At 34.7% G+C, this 20,081-nt stretch overlaps 1 protein-coding gene across 2 annotated transcripts in view; it reads left to right on the top strand.

Moving 5' to 3' along the window:
• Positions 1-20,081, top strand: part of LOC110816861 (ARM repeat superfamily protein) — a 56,557-nt gene that overhangs the window by 24,808 nt on the left and 11,668 nt on the right. For both annotated transcript variants that reach the window (XM_088219177.1, XM_088219178.1), the window contains exons 15-24: positions 4,361-4,712; positions 4,799-4,983; positions 5,080-5,152; positions 6,716-6,866; positions 6,970-7,139; positions 7,318-7,668; positions 8,956-9,123; positions 9,216-9,509; positions 16,368-16,544; positions 19,321-19,584. In XM_088219177.1, coding sequence (XP_088075303.1) covers positions 4,361-4,712; positions 4,799-4,983; positions 5,080-5,152; positions 6,716-6,866; positions 6,970-7,139; positions 7,318-7,668; positions 8,956-9,123; positions 9,216-9,509; positions 16,368-16,544; positions 19,321-19,584 — 2,185 coding nt within the window. The remainder of the gene's footprint in view (positions 1-4,360; positions 4,713-4,798; positions 4,984-5,079; positions 5,153-6,715; positions 6,867-6,969; positions 7,140-7,317; positions 7,669-8,955; positions 9,124-9,215; positions 9,510-16,367; positions 16,545-19,320; positions 19,585-20,081) is intronic.

The raw sequence follows: 20,081 nt of genomic DNA, 5'->3' as shown, positions 1-20,081 counted from the left end.
CCTGGACACACAATCTATGCTGGATTGTGTGCGAAGTGCCAAAAAAGGGCCGGATCTGGGCGTGCAACGGCTGTGCGATGCGATTCTGACCGGAATGAGTTGATTCCTGGCTGTGCGTGGGGATCACACGCTTCCATTGCCGGCAGCACGTGTGGCTCATGTGCGGGAGAGACGACACCCCGATTTGGTTGATGGGCTGTCAGTGAGTGGTGGTTCCATTTGAGCTGTTGGTGAGATAAGATTTTTAGGATTTTGTAAAGATCTTGAATTTGGAACTCTAATATAATTTTATTTTGTCTCTGATATCATGTTAATTTTTGAAGAAAAAAATTATTTTATTTTTTACTCTTTAGATTGTTATATTTAGGATATTTATAGAATTTCTATCATACTGATAGAAAAATTCTTATTCTACTAAACTTCTAATATGATATTATTATTCTCATAAAATTTTAATTACATGATACCAAATAATTAAATAATAAACTAAAATAATTAACTAATAAAATATGGTATGCAAGAGTTACCAAAAAGGTGCTTTAAGAGTGATGTTTATAGAAGCAGTTTCTTGGTAAAAGCTGTCTAGTATTGTAAAATTTGATCTAAAAAGTGTTTTTAAATAAAATATGATATTATCATTAATTAATTATGTTATAAAATTGAAAATAATTTGAAATGATAAAAAATGCATACATTAAAAAAGTTATTATTATTATTATTATTCAAATAATATATAAATATTTTCAAAATCATTATGATAGGTTAAATAAATATAAAATTGTTAATATAAATTACTGTCAGTTTTTTTATTTTAAAAATATTAAATTAATAAATTAGTAGAACATAAATTTAATAAATATATTTATTAAAAATATTATTAATCTTTTACAACACTAAACATATCTTCGAAACATATACTTTCTGTTTTGTTTTTTTCAAAAGCAAAAAACAAAGTCATCTTTTACCTTTAGATAATTATTCTTTTTGGTGTGACAAGATTTTTGCTTTATGGCAACTCAAGTAGAAGTTGAAGCCCAGCCAAATAGGCAGTAAATATCTTCCCAAAAAGCGAAAGGAAGAAACCAAAATGAATATATCTAGTTTAACACCCCCTTAAACAAGGAGCACTGTTTGTACATGGGTCGACATCTTTTTAGTGCTCATAATTAATGATATATACTCTATTTTTTATTTCAAAAAAAAAAAAAAAAAAACAAAAACAAGGAACGTTGGTTAATCTATGTACAACAATGAGTAATCTTTAAAGGTGTAGCATGGCCCAGAGAGAAGCCAAAAGGACATCTTATCCCTAAAAGCTAAAAATGGAGAAACTTGATCATTGAAGATCCTAAAGTTCCTTTCAACCAAATCATCCACAAATCGATGAAAATACTCCTTTCACGATACCCAACTCTAACTTACCTCTTTCCAGGACTTGTAAGGACATAAGATGGACCCCCTTAAAAGATTACCAAGGACAAGACAAGCCAAACCAAAAATATCAAAACATTGAAACCACAACATTCAGGGCAGATCACAGTGCAAAATGAATTGAGTTCATTGTCTGCAGCCCGAGGAGATATGATGCATATACTTGAAGATGAAGCAATGCAGTTCGAGAGTTTGGAGCAATTGTTTAGTATTCAACCTATCTAAGGTTGTTGTATAAACAAAAACTTTGACCCTAAAACCCTCCAAACAGTTCAGCTTTTCTGAAGAAGTTTTATTAGAGAGGGAAAGAAGAATGAAAAATACAATCAAGGAGAATAAGACATTCTCTTCAAAGTAGCAAAAATAAAGAAGTGCAAACAAACAATGTTCTAGCTGCTGGAAATAAAAGCTTCCCAATTTGGATGGAGGTCACTGATGCTAGTGGTGGAATAGTATCCATGTGTCTTAACCCATAATGTTGCAAAAAAAGTGGCCTTATCCCACAACTCTTCGGAAGGTGTAACCCTAAAGATCCTACTATTTCTTCCCAGCCAAATGCTCCTCTTTGTAGCGGTTTAGCCTCAACAACCACTCTTTCTCCCTTAAGAGAACAACTCGTGAATTGTACATGGGTGGACATCTCCTTGGTGCTTGTAATTAATGAATACACATTATACTTTTTATTCAAAAAAAAAAAGAAAAGAAAAAAAAGCTCATGAAACTCTCTACTGTAGGAAGGGTCACCCAAAAGTACCAAAAATCTTTATCAGTTTTTCCCAGAAACTCCAAGATGTATGACAGTTTAACAACAGGTACGAGTGCGTCTCTCAGACATAGATGTGGAGACAAGGCTCAGTGAGGTCGGCGGACGTGGAGCATCTTGTTTGTGTTAAGCTTACCCAATGGGTGGCAGTCCAAGAGAACTATTATAGCATCCCAACTGTTCTGTTGCAGGCTGAACTTACTGTTAATCACCTTGTGTTAGAGAGACTTAGGTTCCAAAGGAAATCACCGTAACCATTTAGCCAATAAAGACAAGTTTTTACAAAAAAAACTTCTAGTATTTGGGCCCTGCTCAATCTTCAACAGCCGACAAATTTCTGAACTAATTAAATGATCCCTAGAACTCTTGCTCGGCCTTAACTGGAAAAAGAATTTTCATCACTCTCTCCAAGCTCTCAGCAATGCTCTTGGGAATCTTAAACAGGGTAAGATAATAAAAGGGAACACTAAGAGATATAAGACTAACTGTATCTCCCAAAAGAAACAAGGGTGCCTTTCTGTTTTTTAAGGTTGCTTAGATATCTTATGAACCACTGGATCCTAGAAAGAAACTGTCCAAAGGATGCCCCCCAGAGGAAGTCTTGAATAGATAAAAGGCCACACTAAACCATTGCAATCAATTGAATCAGCCACCCTTCTAATACTCTCGTCCTCCACATTAAATCCTCGCCAAACCACCCTTACTAAGATTAATCAACAAACTTGAAATTACAAGTGAGCAAAAGAATATGTCATCACATGCCCAATCGCCCTTTGGTCTCTCCAAAATGTACCACCCTCAAGCTCAAGTCCCTTAACATAGTTCCTTCTCCTCTTCCCATTAAGTACGCCATAAAACAGCTGAAAATTTAATGTTTTGAGTACATATAGGAGCTCCAAGAAAGTTATATCTACCCTTTACATTTCTTTTTCGCCATTGCTCAATTTGAGGGTGGAAGACAACTGTCCTTTCTCTTCGAGGAGAACTCTTGGGTTGACAATATCTCATTTGCCTCGTGGTTCTTTTCCTTCGAGACACATATTTCTTCTATTTCTTTCCTAGATCATTCTGCTGATTTGAGTTCTTGGATGTGTTTTCTTTCCCCAGAAACCTCAATGATCAGGAAGTTGATGATATAATTTCCTTGATCGACTCCTTGATTCTGCAGCCCTAATTGCCAGAATTTGATCTTGGGATTACTTGGGAAATTTTACTTTCAAGTTCTATTTTGCCATGACTCATAATCCTTCAACTCAAAACGATGTCCCTAATAAATTGTTCAGAAGGTTTTTATTCCACATAGTGTAAAAGTTGTTGTTTAGGTTGCTCTTTTCAGTAGTCTGAATGCTATTAGTTTTGCTTCAAGCTCGTAAACAGAACTGTGCTTAATCCGTGAAGGTATTCGTTATGTGCTACGAAGCTACTGAGACTAATGGCCATCTGCATGTGATTTAGCCTGGAGAATTTAGTCTCAGATATTTGTTTTTTTTGTTGCATCTTGAGCTTCTCCTGGTAATCTTGAGGGTTTTCTCTCTTTTGTATTTCTTGGCTTTGGCAAGAAAAAGGAGATTGAGGCTTATTTGTGCGAGGCTTTCTTTCTTAGTTAGGTTTTATTTTGTTGGAGTGAAACACAACAATCCTAATTTTGCTTCTTTCCGGGTAAGATTATTCTTTCTTGATGTTGCATAGAGATTGGCCGACTATCCATTTTTAAGGGTAGTTGAATTTTCTCCTTTTTCTTTCTTTCTTTCTTATTCCTGCTGATAAGAATTATCAGCTTATTTTTAAAGGGTGGTTGAACTTTCTCCTTTTTTACCCGTCATTTGCTGTATTCTTTTTTCTCTATCCAGTAACAAACATGAAACCAAAAGTCTATCCTAATAAAGATACGGGATAATAATAGTAACTGCAAACATATTTTCATCACAAAAATCTTCTAATTTTAAGAGCTCATTCTGCATCATTTTCCTCTTATTGGTGAAAACTTGACCTAGGTTTTTGAAGTGAAAAAGCATTGAGACTGCTGAGGTTAGGGCATAATTTCAAAAAGTTGAGATGGCACTTATAATGGAAAACTGGAAGTTAGCCAAAATTTGATTATAGTTTATGCATCCCATTTTTTCATGATCACAATTTAATTATCTTGCTTTGGTTTGTTTTCTCAAGGGAAATGGCACTTGAAGGACTTTTTCTTAAAGATGAAGGCCATGACATGAGTTCAAATCATGATGTTAAGTTCCCAAAACTTGGTGACATGCTAGAATATATTCTCAAGCAGCAGCCAAATTTGTTAAAATTTTCTGAAACAAGAGATCATAGACTTATTTTTCCCTCAAAGATGTACTTGGTTGTTATTAAATTTTTATCGAAGTGCTTTGAGTCAGAATCAGAGTATGACAACTCCATTGTGGAAAAAATGTATTTACTGCTAGAGCATGCTATGGCTTTTGAAGGCTCTTCTGAGTTGCATGCCACTGCCACCAAATTGATGGTTAGCGTAGGAGCTTGTCTTCCAGAGGTTTGTTAGTACAATATTAAATCCTAGCTGCTTTCTTCTTGCGTAAATCTGTTTTTTAAAATATATATTTTATTATTTTTATACAGATAACATCAGCTCACTATTCCCTTAGAATTTCTTGGCTAAAGCAATTGCTTAGTCATGTGGACTTGGATACTCGTGAATCTGCAGGGCGCTTACTTGGCATAGCTTCCTCTGCTCTTCCTAATTCTGAAGCTTCTGCTCTTCTTTGTGAACTTGTCTCCTCTGTTAGTGGAATACACAAGTTAAAGTTCGTACTCCATGCTTTATCTGGGTTACTTTGATATCTGCAATATATATGTCCTTTTAGTTGTTAATTGCTTGACTGGTGATAATATATTTTTAGGTATGAGGCACAGCATGGAGCATTATGTGCAATAGGATTTCTTGCTGCTGATTGCTGTTCAAGAACTCCTGCTGTAAGTGGTTGTGCTTCTGTGACCACTGTTGGTTGTTGTTTTATAAATATAGAGATATGCCAACTGTTCTTCCTGCTTGTTAGCTGCAAAGTTCATATTTCTACTACCACCTACCCTTGTATCTGACATCATTGCATTGTGGCAATTGAATATCTTCTGATGTATGTAGTATATTTTATCTTCTGATGTATTTAGTATATTTTACCTTTTGTACTTTTTCCAGATATAAGTTTGCAGTTCTTCTCCTTCATGTGTCTAAATTTGTAACATCCATCTCCGCTCTTAACTCTTAAGTCTCAAATTAGACCAGCTGGCTTCATAATTTAAACGAATTGACATTTATAAGATGGCTGTTATTGATAGTTATTGATAAATATCACTTATTATTTGGATAATAATTCCTGGAGGCCATGGATGGCCCCTTCGTTTCTTATTGTCTTCAGTTGTTTGTTTCTCTAAAGTAACATTTAACCAACTACTTTTTTGAAGGAGATAAAATCAGTTCATGATTCAGTGTGTTTTCCACTTCTCTTTGGAATATGATTTCTACCTTGATCTGAACAAAGAGAAATGTTTAGGAGGTCCATGATTATAGGGGATTCGTTTTGCAAGTAAAGCACATTGCAGAACAATGTATAGCATTTTTTTCAATATTGTAATTATCAGGCTCAGTTTTTATATATCTTCCTTTTCTATAGAAAAATATGAGTGTCTGTTTATTTTAAGCAAGTTTATACACTTTTTTAGGTTTTCCTGGTTGTTGAAGGGATCTAGCATAATAAAGCATTTGGTTAAGGGTCTTTTAGATGTTACCAGAGTTTAAATCAGTAAAATACTGACAATTTTATAAGAACAAGAAATAAAGTTAATTCTATTTCAAATAAAATTTTTTATAGTATAATTAATAAAAACAAAAATGAAAATTTCGGCTGTTGGCTAGGTTGGCTGCTCGCATAATAGTTTCAGCTTGTCAAGTTGCCAGATAGCAGTGTGGCAGTTTCATGCCCAGGTTTGGCCTAGCAGCTGATCTATCACATGAGGTTGCTTCTGCACATTGCCAATAACTATAAGGCTCAGTAACCAATTACCATTCCATGGCACCTTGCACTTTTGGCTCTTCCAAATTTGCTAGGGGGCAACCTCAAGACTTGGTGTAGCATTGACCTAATCTGCAGTTGAAAGATTTGTGTTTAGTTGATTGTAGGAAGATACAATAGAAAAGTGATAAAAACGTTGTTGAAAATGTTTTGTTTTTACTTTTTTAAAAAGAAAAATTTGTTTGAAACTTCCGAAATAATTTTGCTTAAACTTAAGGAAATGATAAATAACTTGGCGAAGTGTCTCAGGTTCCTCTTTTGTCTCTATATTGGTCACAGCTGGGGCCATGCAGTTTTCCCTTATCTATATTATCTCTATGAGTAAGTAGAAATATTTGTTGATTAAAATTTTCAGTTTAATCCTTGCTTTTCCTTTCCTTTAGGTAATATTTATTTGATTTCATTACTACAGAATTTTATGTTTCTATATTATGATTTAGGTGTCTAAACTTAATTATCCATACAGATCCCTGATACAGTGTTCCAGAATACACTTAAATGCCTGATGGATGTTGTTAATTCTGAGCCTGCTTCTCTGGCTTCTGTTGCAATGCAAGCTCTGGGTCATATTGGGCTGCGTACACGGTTACCTCCACTTGTTAATAATACTAGTCAAGGTAACATTATATCTATGCCATTGGCATGTGCAGCCACAATGGTTTTCACACTTTTGCCTAAACGTGGATCGGGAAATTGAATATTTTATTATTGAAACTGCAGTTGAAGTCCTTGTAGCTTTACATGAAAAGTTGAGAAAGCTAATTTCTGGCGATGACATGAAAGCAATTCAGAGAGTTGTTATCTCCCTCGGACATATAGGTGTAAAAGAAGCATCATCTTCACAGCTAGATGTTGCTCTTGATCTGATTTTTAGTCTTTCTCGATCAAAGGTGCTGAGATTATATATAACACAAACACATGTGCAAACATACACTTAAATAAAGCTCAGCTTATTCTTCATAGTGCTTTCTACTATTAAAAGTGAATGCTTCTGTGGGTGCTTCATTCCCTTGAGATTGTAAAACAATTGAAAAAACTTCTAACATCTGCAAATTTTGGAGGTCACAGGTAGAAGATATCTTGTTTGCTGCTGGGGAGGCTCTATCATTCCTATGGGGTGGTGTCGCTGTCACTGCTGATGTGATTCTCAAAACTAACTATTCTTCACTGTCTATGGCCTCAAACTTTCTTATGGGGGATGTGAGCTCGTCCTTTTCAAAATACTGCTCTAATGGAAAATGTGAGACTGATGAGGACTGTCATGCCATGGTTAGAGATGTCATTACTAGAAGACTTTTCGATGGTCTTTTGTATAGCAACAGAAAGGAGGAGCGCTGTGCTGGAACCGTTTGGCTACTCTCTCTAACGATGTATTGTGGCCATCAGCCAACCATCCAACTGATGCTCCCAGAAATTCAGGTTTTCTTTTAATTATCAAAGCAGTTATCTTGCTCCTTCCCCCCTTTCCAACTGGTAAATCAGTTACTTCCTGGTCTAACAATCTCTTTTTTGGTTTTCACCAGAAGAGGAAGAGAGTTTTGCTAGCTTGGAAGATTCTTTTGGATAATGAATATTTTCATTGTAGAATAGATTTTAATACAAGGATAAAAAAGAAAAGTTTCCATCCTAGCCTGGATTATCTGGGTGCCAGCCAGTTCGAGAAAGCTACCTAAAGGCAAAAGCTCAATAAACTGCACATGTTGCTTTTAATCCTCAAACGATAATAACCTTGATAACCTCATCCCTTGGTGTTAGTGGGTCAAGATAGCTTGCTGGCTTGAACTGTAAACAAGATTAACTTAGTTGAGAATTTTAAATAGGAGACCTCATAATGCTCTCTCTCTCTCTCTCGATATTAGTTTGATGTGTTTCCTTATAGCTGCTCAGTTCTTCAGTCTCCTCTGGCATGAAAAGTATGGTCTATGTTTTTTTGCATGTTTGGAGAACTTTGGGTCTGCCCTATAATTTTGATATTTTGTCTTGACTTATATACATGGTGATGTGGAGGACTAAGATTTTGTGGAGAACAGCTATCTTTGCCAGTTTATAGTTCATTCAGTTGGAAAGGAATAATCATGATTTTTAAGCGATTAATTGGCTTATGTAGTTTGGTATAAGGTTTGATTCCTTCTAGAGAAATGCCCATGGTTTCTTTTGGGGGATGTCTTTACCTTCTTTGCTAAGAGATTGGTCCGTCTATTCTATCATGATGTTCTTTATTCTGTTATTTTGTTTTTTGCTTGGAGGATATCTTATCCTCTCCGTTCTTTTGTACATGGTTTTTCGCATCTCCTTAGTGCATGTAATTAATAGAATACATGCTTTTTTAAAAAGCATCTGATCCTCTCATTTGTAGCAAATTTCTCTCTCTTTAGTAGTATTTCTTCTTTTATAAAAACAAATATTCTTTCCAATTTTCACTTTTTTTTTTCTCGTCACGTGATCTTATTTTCCAAAACTAAATGGAAAGGGGAATGCCAAGTATCAAATTTTTAGGATTCTAATGTAATCTGTTTGTTCTTCCTTGTGTACTATAGAACTATGATTTCTATAAGATCTAAAAGAATTTGTTATCCCCCGAATTCAGGGTATGCATTCGTAGTACTTATTCGGACATTTGATTGGCCAGTTTTTTTTCAATCATACTTGATAATGTTATCGAGGCCTTTAGATATCAACTTTTTAAGAAGTTTCTAACTAATGCAGGAGGCCTTTTCGCACCTATTAGGGGAACAAAATGAACTTACACAAGAGCTGGCATCACAAGGCATGAGCATTGTCTATGAACTTGGTGATGCGTCAATGAAAAAAGGCTTGGTAGATGCATTTGTAAACACTTTGACTGGTAGTGGAAAAAAGAAAAGAGCTATCAAGGTAAAAAAGTGCTATGATATGTCCTCTTGTTGGTAAGATAATTCTGTTTTTATCGCGTGTCAATTTGACAAACTAGGATATTTGTTGAGTAGCTTGTTGAAGACTCGGAGGTGTTTCAAGACGGGGCTGTTGGTGAGAGTCCAAGTGGGGGCAAACTTAGCACTTACAAGGAGCTTTGTAGCCTCGCAAATGAGATGGGCCAACCTGACTTGATTTATAAATTCATGGATTTGGCTAATTATCAAGCTTCTCTTAATACAAAGAGAGGTGCTGCTTTTGGGTTTTCCAAGATAGCCAAGCAAGCTGGGGATGCTCTTCAGCCACACTTGCGTTTGTTGATTCCAAGGCTCATCCGTTACCAATATGACCCTGACAAAAATGTGCAGGTAAGTATGTTTCAACGATGTTGTGGTTTACTTATTGCTCTTGTGTTATTAATAGTTTCTGAAGTATCCCGTGTGATACGCGCATTTGATAAAAATTTTCACATGCCAAGTCTTAAATTCCTAGTGACGTACATGAATTACATATATATATATGTATATATTTGTTGGTATTTGTGCGTTTACAGGTTTGTTGACTCACATTTTCTCTAAAAAATAGTTTTCGGAAGAGTCTAGAGAAAGAAAGTTGACAGTTCTCTTGCGGTGAGTGTGTATCTTTTACATTTTTTCTAGCTGGTTTTCTGGAGTGCTAGTCCTTTCCCAAAGAAGTTTTGTGGTAATAGAAATAAGTCTTTTGATGTGATATTGGATTGGGAAATTTAGGACTTTTCTAAAGGAGGAAAAATAGTTGGATTGACATGGTGGAAATTTAGGACTTTTTTTAAAGTTAACAGCATTCTTGCGGTTAGTTTGTGTTTTGTACATTTCTTCTAGCTGATTTTCTGCCTCACCATTCTTTTCACCAAAGAAGCTTTTGGTAATAGAAATTTATGACTTTTTTTAAGTTGACGGTGTTCTTGCAGTGAGTGTGCATTTTGTACGTTTCTTCTAGATGGTTTTTTAACATGCCATTCCTTTCAGGAAAGAAATTTTTGGTAATAGAAATGAAGTCTTTGATGTGATCCTGGGCGGGGAAATTTAGGGCCTTTAAAGAGTGAATGATAACTGGATCCACAGCCATTTTTCTTTTTCCATCATTTTAGCTCAGGGATTAACTAGTTCTCTGAAGTCCCTTGTTCATTCTTCTATGTAAGAGATCATAATTATTGGATTTGGAAAGACAATGCCATAATTCTTCATTGAGAAATAATGATGCAGAATGAGAAGAACTTATAAATTTTCTTCTAAAGAAGTTTTTTTAATTATTATTATTTTATGTTTTAAAAATATTAAGGTTATATAAGTTTTTTTAGGCGTTAAAATATTTTAGTTTTAGATAGATTTTAAACATTATAGGAATTATAATCTTTCAGATTTCTTTTATAATTTTCTTTATTCATTGAGACATTATGATATTTTAGTTTCCTTTTAGGTAAATTTTAAATATTATAGGAATTATGATTTTTTATACTCTTTTATAAGTTTCCTTATTCATTGTAACTGAAATCTATATAAAGATTAGTAGTTACCAATGAAAAAGAAAGAACGATGATGAATTAAGAATTCTTTTCACAGATTACAGTCAATTTTTGTGTAGATCAATTTTAACTCAACATAGAATCCAATAAATCATATAATCTACCTGATTACATGTGATGTATTGTACTAAGTTTTTGATCCTATGGGAAACATAGAGAGTATTGAGATCCATCTACAACTAATTTTGTAACGGCTCCATAAATTTAAATGAAGATGTATGTATTAAAAATTTTAAGTGCGGAAACGAAATAAAAATTCTGATTAACATCCCTTACACAATAACCATAAACGTATTCAACGTATGAAAGAATAAGGTAATTAAAAAAAATACTCGAAATAAAAACTATAAATAGAACTATAAGATCTTTAGGCGTCTAACTCGCCGTCTTCTTGCGGAACGGGTTCGGGAACCACGTCTTCCTGATCTGAAATGGTTAAGTAAGGAATGAGTTACGCTAACCCAGTAAAGATATCACACTATCTCACTGCCACAGAAGTAAAGATTGATAGAAAACAAAAACGACCAATGGAGCATAATTTATAACAAACTCATTTATTAATAATAAAAACCTTTACTGTCCACTTACTTCGGTGAGATTCGTGAAAATAACATATAGAAACAATAACATTATAACCATCATAAAATCATATACATTTTGTAACATAACACATGTTATACTTTTGCACTTCAATAATTAAACAACAAATTTCCTCTTTTATCAGCCTACTAGTATCAATGGGGATCCATAGGGGGTCCCCACAACACGTGAACCATTAACATTTCATACCCTGTTCGGTATGGGCGCTAAAACCATGAAGCTCAATATCCCGTCCGGTATGAGGGTAAAACGGGCCGTCCCCATACCCCGTCCGGTATGGGCGCCAAAACCATAAATCTCAATATCCCGTCCGATATGAGGGTGAAACGGGCCGTCCCCATACCCCGTTCGGTATGGGCGCCAAAACACATAAGGTCTCCATACCCTATCCGATATGGGAGACCACGTTCCCGGTAGGGTTCCCTACGGATCCGGTCCGTCCACCATCTCCCAGAATATCTAGTCAGGCTGTCCACATTATCCATTTATCAATTTAGATAACATTTTTTCCATTTTCCTTGGTCTCAATTTTTCAATCATACACAAACACGTAAACCAATAATAAACACCAAACAAAACAACACAATATCGGGTTCACCATAATTCAAAACATAATAAAAGAAATCATGATTCATGCATACGAGATCATAAAATAAATACATCAAATACCATACTGCATTTAAAACTGAAACATAGATTAAACAACAACTGACCGAAAAATACATAAGATTCAGGCTCTATTAGTAACTTAAATTAATTATACACATGTATTAATTCATGAAATGTCGTTTTATTATTTATTGAGCTTTAATATCGTGATAGGAAATAGGGTGAGAAATCCTTACTTATTTCGGGATCTGAAATCGGCTCTACAATGCGCCTATGGGCTGTTCCTAAATTCCCTGAATTTTCCTCGGGAAACTGAAACGCACTACCGGTACCTGCACATGTCCCAAAAAACCCCAAATCAGACTCAGGGCCCCTTTTCGGCCAATATCGAAATTCCGGCACGGCGGCTCCACCGTGTTCCGGTGACGGCACCACTGCTCGCGGCGGCGATCCGCCTCGGGTTGGCTGTTTTCGGCCAAACTTGCATTGGTTCCTGCGATAAAACAACCCTAGGGCTCTCGGTGGGTCAAAAAATCACGAAAAACCGAGACTTACCGGCGGCGGAGTTCTCAGGTGCGGCGGTTTCTCCGGCGCGAGTCGCGGTTTGATGTTTTGCTCCGGTTAACCTGTAGAGAAAAGAACGGTGATCACAGTGGTGTAAAAATTGTATCGAATAGGAACCGGAAAGGGCCTCATCGGAGGCAAAAACCGAGGGAAGTCGCGGCGGCGTCGCTGGACTTCGGCGGTGTTTTCCGGTCGATTGGCCGGTGGTTTGGCTCCGATTTGGCCATAGGCGGATTCAGCATCGAAAAACGAGCCAAGGGGAGAAAATTTACCTCGTTTGGCGGTCAGAAAACCCTCCGGTGCGGTGGCGGGTGGCAGCAGCCGGCTCCTCCGGCGATTGGTTCTTCTCCGGCGAGGGCACTGGCGGCTAGGGTTTGGGATCGAGTGTGGGTGAGGTTATTTATAACATTTCCCTTTTAATCTTAGCCGTCCATCATGATTTAATCTGGGCCGTCCTATCGCGATTAAAATGGAAATAAATCTGAGCTGTCCATCGCGATGCGATCTGGGCCGTCTGTGCGCGTTTGATCTGGACCGTTCGATCGCGTGCATGCGGATCACTCACGTAGCTCCGTCCGCGTGGTCTCCCACGTCAGCTTCCTTTCCACGCGGCGTGTTCTGGTTGGCCGGGGCTGCTGACGTGGCACAACTTTCCTAAATTACGTTTTGACCCCCGGTTTTTGATTTTCTTTTTAAAAACACCCACAGAGTCCAAATTTTCACTCCTTTTTTTCAAAATCAATTTCAATTAAATCCCAAAAATAATTTTACCATATTTTATCATTATTATTATTTTTATTTTTATTTCTATTAAATTAAATTAAATTAAATTAAATTAAAATCTTATAAATTAAACATTGAAAAATTAAACTAAAATTCTAATATAAATTAAAAAAATAAAATGATAAAATTTGGGTGTTACAAATTTTTATCCTATAGAATGTATTCAAAATGTTGTCTACGAAAAACTCTCTCAATGGTAATTGAATATATGATGACTGTTGTCAGTTTAATATTGAGTATGAAATGGACTTATACTCAGAAGTTATGAAAGCATAACATGTCCTCCAAGAATTAAAAGCTAAGCTTAAGAGTAAAACTAACACTTCTTTATGTTTTTTTTTGGAAATAGAAGAGAGAAATATTATTCACAAAAGTACCAAGGGGGTACCACCCATATACAAAATTGTTACATATCTATCAAGTGGTTCATAACTAATCCAGTGTCTTCTCAATCATGCACATCATGATTTAATAAGATAGACCCAAAAGTCTGAATTACAAGTTAGCAGAAATTAATTATTTTCTGGATTACAGGAATGATAGTTTGCTCTGCCTATTAGGGATTCTGGCTCTCTGGAACAATTTACTAATTTTGCTTGAAGTTGTGGTTTGGGGGCTGAGGGCTTTATGCCATGCAGACTTAATGTTTGGAGTTATGGCCTTCATTAACATATTGCTGGCTCTGGGAGTGGAAAATTTATGAAGGAATTATTAAGTTTGAAAACCTCCAAAACATGTTTATATCATCTTAAATGTACATCCGTTACCTGCGTATTCTATTTTGTAAAAGATATTTGCATATTTCTTTCCGCTAAGTTAAGATTGACCTTGTGACAACTTGTTCCTATATTAATTTCTCTTTTAGCTTTTGCATGTGCTAAGAGTTAGATTCAACCCAAAACTATATGGTATCCCTAAAGTATGAAACCATCTTTTGTGTTAGAAGATGAAAACTTGAAGTCCAACCGCCAGTAGCAACTCAATAATATTGGCTCATGTTGAAGTTGTTTCTATTCATGCAGATGGTGTTGAGCAACTTCCTCTTTTCAACAATCTTGTTTTACCTCCTGCTATTGAAGTGGTTTCCGTCCATAGTTACTGCACTAAAGGGATTTCTTAGGATAATTTCATCTTGTTTTGTTGGTTTCATGATCCTAAGGAACCTAACATTTAGTGAACATTTTAATTTTTTTTGAAGATTATCAGAAATCTCGAGTTTTGAGGATTTTAAAAAGCATGTTCGGTCCTTTCCTATCTTGATGCTACACCACTTCAAAGTTTGAGGTTGAGTTTTAATCAAGTGGGGTAAAATGATGCAGAACAAAAAGATTTTAATTAGGAATATATTCTCTATTAAAGAATTTGTTTGTAATTATTATTATTTTATAAAGTCATTTAAGTTTATTTAGGCGTTAAATATTTTAGTTTGATGCAGGATGAATTAGCTCTACATTGCCTAAATAAGTAGAAATTTTAATTCTATTAAATGTAAAACTACTATACTATTACGAGTTTTTTATTATAGTTTTGGTAGCTTTATGATTTTTTCTTATTAGTATTTAGTTTTGCTATTTATATTAATATTATTTCTTATTTTTATTAGGAGTAGTACTCCAATTCTTATTAGTTTTAATATTTTCTTAGTTCAATCCTATTTGTTCCTACATCAAGTTTCTTTTTCAGTAAATTTTATATAATATAAGAATTATGATATTTTAGATTTCCTCTTTTATTATTCTCTTTATTAGTTGGATATTTTAATATCTTAGTTTCCTTTTAGGTAGATTTTAAATATTATAAGAATTAAAGTCTTTTACATTTTTCTTTCATAATTTTCTTTGATCGTTTGTAGGTATGCCAAATGTAAAAGTCAGTAGCTATCAATAAGAAAAGGAGATGGTGATAAATTAAGAATTCATTTGGAAGCGCTTTACCTTGATCTCTAATTTCCTCTATACTACTATCTTTATGCTTCCATTTTTCACTGGAATTTCTTCTATTTTCAAATTGTCTTTAGGACAAGTTAGTTTAACTAGATACACTTCCTGCATCAGATAGTTTATTGTTTACCAATTATCTCAAATGATTAGATTGATAAAAATTGGTTCAATAAGTTATTTATATTCTAAAAGCCTTCTTGTGTGTAAACTCACTAGGCTGTGTACATTGGCCCTCCATACTGGGTGCCAGAATTTATTTAATTGAAATGGACTGGCATACAATAGTCTGCTCTGGGAAGATTTAATGGAAATTTAAGCTGATAGTTTTAATAGTTTAATGCAAAATGATCATCCATTTATGAAATTTATTATCCACAGACGCAAGATTTTTGTCCTCTTTTTCTAATTCCTTTTTTTTGAAATAGTTCTTTTCCTAATTGCTTAATATGTATTATTTCTAAAATCAATATTTTATTGTAAACACACATAACATGTCAAAGAAGATTTAATTGAAAGAATGCTTAATCTTTATTAATTATGCAGAGGGAGTTATGGGTCCATTTATTGTTTCACAGACCCCTAATTGCTTTCTCTAGATGTGTGCCTGGTGTGTTTTCATAGTTCAGAGAATCTAGTATCTGTCTTTGCACCTTGAGGTGGCTTCAAGGTGTGGACTAGACTTTTTTCTCTTTGGTAATGCATTGGGTTTGCCCACCAAGTTTATAGATCTTCATTTATACTTCTCTGTATGATTGTCGGAGGAGTAAAGAGTACTCCACACATTTTTGCTTGAAATTTCAAACATCACTCCTATTTGTTAACTGAAATGTGAGAAAGGGTTGTGTAGTTAGCTTCTCCTATGGCTAAAGTGCAGGTTTCTTTAAGAGGATATCTCCTTTTCAATTCAAAGAGATTTTGTTACTATTTTGTAGTGTTTTTGATTTGTTTTAGTTCTGAGATTTGTTTTATGTTTTTTTTTTCTGTTTCTCTTTCTGGAGAGTACCCTGTTCTCCTTTAGAATGTGTCTCCTCTTTCCTTATAATTTAGTTCTTTTCCTATAAAAATACTAATAATAATGAAAAGCAATCCTTCATCTTTATTCTTTATTCAAAGGAAGTTGTCAGTTTTTTTTTACTTGTTGCTTCCTGTCCCTCTAATTGTTCCAGGATGCAATGGCACACATATGGAAGTCCCTTGTGCAAGACCCCAAGAAAACAATTGATGAATACTTAGACCTTATTTTCAATGATTTACTAATTCAATGTGGTTCAAGGCTGTGGCGTTCACGTGAGGCTTCCTGTCTTGCCCTTGCAGATATTATCCAGGGACGAAAATTTGGTCAGGTGATGAGATTTTCTTTTTTTTTTTCTTTTCTGCCTTTCTAGTTGTTTGCAGCCATACGGAGAAATATTTTAGTAAATTTTCTTCCTGAACTGGTAAAAGAATCAATCATGTAATTAACATATGGAGAAATATCTTTTCAATACTTTATTATTTTTTCATTATTTCCCGTCACTATTATGTAATTAACATATACCACGAGAGCTGTGACTCGCTCTGAATCTGAATGCTTTATAAAGAGCATGTGTTCTCTCTGACTCAGTCTGTATTCGATGATAAGCATTACTTTGCCAAATCTTCTAAATCAAGTCCTCGGCGATTGCTTTAGACCATAAATACTTTCTTCAATATGCATAGTTTATTCTCTCTTAGTTTTCCCTTGAAAAGTTTGAAGAATATCCATGTAGATCTCTTTCTCCAAATTGTTGAACTGATGCAAATACCAATTAAAAGTTAGCTACTAAAGAGATCAAAATTCTTACTACATTCATTTTTTGCCACTGGAGCAAAGGTCACCTGATAGTGCACTTGCAGGATTGTGTATATCTCCCTTCCCCAAGCCTAACCTTTGAGCTCTTTGGGGAACCATCTGCTCCAGTCTCCATTTTAAATACTCATTTGCATCTCACAAACTTCTCTTTTGGTGGTAGGTAAATGATTTCCAAATGGTACTTAGACTGATTAACAAATTTCTAATCCGAAGATGATGAATTTTCAAATGATATAAAAAAGATTTTTAGTGCATTCTTTTGTACCTTTACTAATGACACTAGTAAGATCATGATCATTTGGCTAGTTGTGGCCAGGAATACTAAGATTATAAGGAACAAAAACAATTATTGGTAAACAATAAATCTAAATAAAATAAAAATATAAAAAATAAGGTCACTATAATCTGCTTCAAGTACCTTGTTGCTTCATGGCTTAGTTGGGTGCTTTGCGGATGATAGAGTATTTCCATGCACCACAAAAACCTAACCTTCTAAGAAGAAACAATGAAAAGCCCTTCCAGTGTGCTAAATAAAGCAATCCCTAAAGTTTTCATGAGAACATAAAAGAATTTATTATGGACCAAATTCTGGTAGCCATCATAATTTAATCTTATAGCTAATATCTATGAACACAAGATCTAAAATCCTAAATTTCTCCTAGAATCTATCGTTGTTCTAGTTGTGAATTCATACCAAAGTTTTCATGAGAACGTAAACAATTTATAATAGACCAAATTCTGGAGTCATCATAATTTAATCATGTAGCTAATATTTATTGACATAAGATCTAAAATCCTAAGTTTCTCCTGGAATCTATTGTTGTTCTAGTTTTGAATTCATACCAAAGTTTTCATTAGAATGTAAAAAAATTATTATGGACCAAATTCTGGAGTCATCATAATTTAATCATAGAGCTAATATTTATTGAACACAAGATCTAAAATCTTAAGTTTCTCCTTGAATCTACCATTGTTCTACTTGTGAATTCATACCAAAGAAAGGTCCAACCCAAACCCCCACCCCCCACACCCTGTCCCTTCCCCCTCTCCCCTGGCATGTGAATATAAACCTGAATGGTGGAAGTCAAACAAACATTAAGGAATCTCACACAATTGAGGGGTCTGTTTTGACCATATTTTACTGTGTGAGGGTGGATGTATTTTGACCATTGATAAGTTGATGAGAAGAAAGGGAAAGATTATAGTAAACGGTTGCTTTCTATGTAAGAGGGTGGAGGAGACTTGCGATCATATTTTACTATGGTGTCCTCTAGCGTATAAATTATGGAGTATGACGTATGGGATTTTGGGATTAGCTAGGTAATAGCAGGTAATATAAGGGAAGAGATATGAGCATGGAAGGGTGTTACTGGTTGGGAAAAACATTTGGGTCTCATTCCCTTGCAATCATTTGGATGGTGTGAAAAGAAAGGAACAAAAGAGTTTTTAAAGGAGTAGAAGAGGATATCAATAAGGTTAGAACTAGATGGTTGCAAACCCTAGGTTTTTTGGTGATGGGTCACCATTTGTACTCTATGTAGGATTTAGAAAACCTTATCGGTATCCTGTTTGACATATAAATATTTTTGTACATGGGTTGACATCCTCCTGGTGTTTGTAATTAATGATATTTAACTTTTTATCCAAAAAAAAGAGGGGTGTGTTAAGAGTATAAAGGCTAACGTTGTACCTTTTCTGTTTAGCTCAAACTTTCAAAATACTTGATTAATCAACTAATTCTTAGACAATAAAAGAATCCCTAGTTCATTATAGGAAGGGTCCAAAATTGTGCTTATTTGTCCAATTAGTATGTCCAAGTCTGAAGTTATTGTCTTGAAAATTCGAACTTAATAAGCAATTTTTAACACTTATGTTATATTTCCACTCTATTTCTAGACCTTGAATTTTTTATATGTAGAATTTAGTTATAATTTCCAGATTTTCTGCAATATTGAACCAACTCTACTTTTATTTTCAATTCCACATATTTACTTGTATTCCAGTTTATCAATGGAGAAATAAAAAAAATCCTAACTTGAATTGAACATGGAATTGACTTTAAATTAGAATCCTATTTTCTTTCAAATCTTATCCCAATTTGCTGTATTCCTACTCCTATTATATGAAACTGAAATTTGAACTAAAGTAGATCTTCTAGTTCATGAATCCTTCACTTTTGTTTCTTTAAATGCATTATCGTTGTGTTTGATCTGTTTTCTTATCGTGAATTGTTTACTTAATAAAAAAATAAAGTTCTGCTATTTACTAGTTGTGTTTTCCCGATCTAGGTTGGAAAGCATTTGAAAAGGCTATGGACTGCAGCATTTCGTGCCATGGATGACATCAAGGAAACTGTTCGAAATGCTGGGGACAAGTTATGCCGTGTTGTAACTTCTTTAACAATAAGGCTTTGTGATGTCTCACTTACTGAAACGTCAGATGCAAGGCATGCAATGGATATTGTCATACCTCTTTTACTTTCAGAAGGTATATTGAGTAAAGTTGACAGCATACGCAAGGCGTCAATTGGAGTTGTTATGAAGCTTGCAAAGGTTAGGAGTATTTTCCATACTGGTTTTATTTAAAATTTGCTGTCAAAGAGTCCTAAGTCTCATTTTTGCTGTGCAAGCTATGATTTGAGACTATGATGGCAAAGTACGGTATTAATTTTGTCAATTGTGATAGTATAGTATATAGTCCTCGAAGATGTAACCTTTTTGTCGATTATAAGTTTCATGGTTGAGTACCATGGTTCAATAGAAATCATCCTTGGTCAGAAATTTCCAATTCATAACAGAGGTTTGCTAACATGTTAAAATGACATAAAAAGCATCGATCTCATATCCAATGTATCACTGCAGCTATTCAAATGGGATAAAGGCTTGTATCTGATCCAAATTACTCAATAAAGCGTTGCTGTGAAATCTAGTTAAACAACCTTTCTCTGCTGTTGTCATTCTCTTTATTGAAATTAAGTTGTGTAAAATATGGAGATTGTGGGCGAGATTGTTTCGTCTATTTGGGCTCACTTGGGTAGCTCCTCAGTCGT

The sequence above is a fragment of the Carica papaya genome, chromosome 5 (assembly GCF_054855325.1).
Source record: "Carica papaya isolate Zhongbai chromosome 5, ASM5485532v1, whole genome shotgun sequence".
NCBI classification, from domain to species: Eukaryota; Viridiplantae; Streptophyta; class Magnoliopsida; order Brassicales; family Caricaceae; genus Carica; species Carica papaya.
The sequence above is the reverse complement of the archived record's forward strand: the minus strand, read 5'-3'. Positions and strand labels throughout refer to the sequence as shown.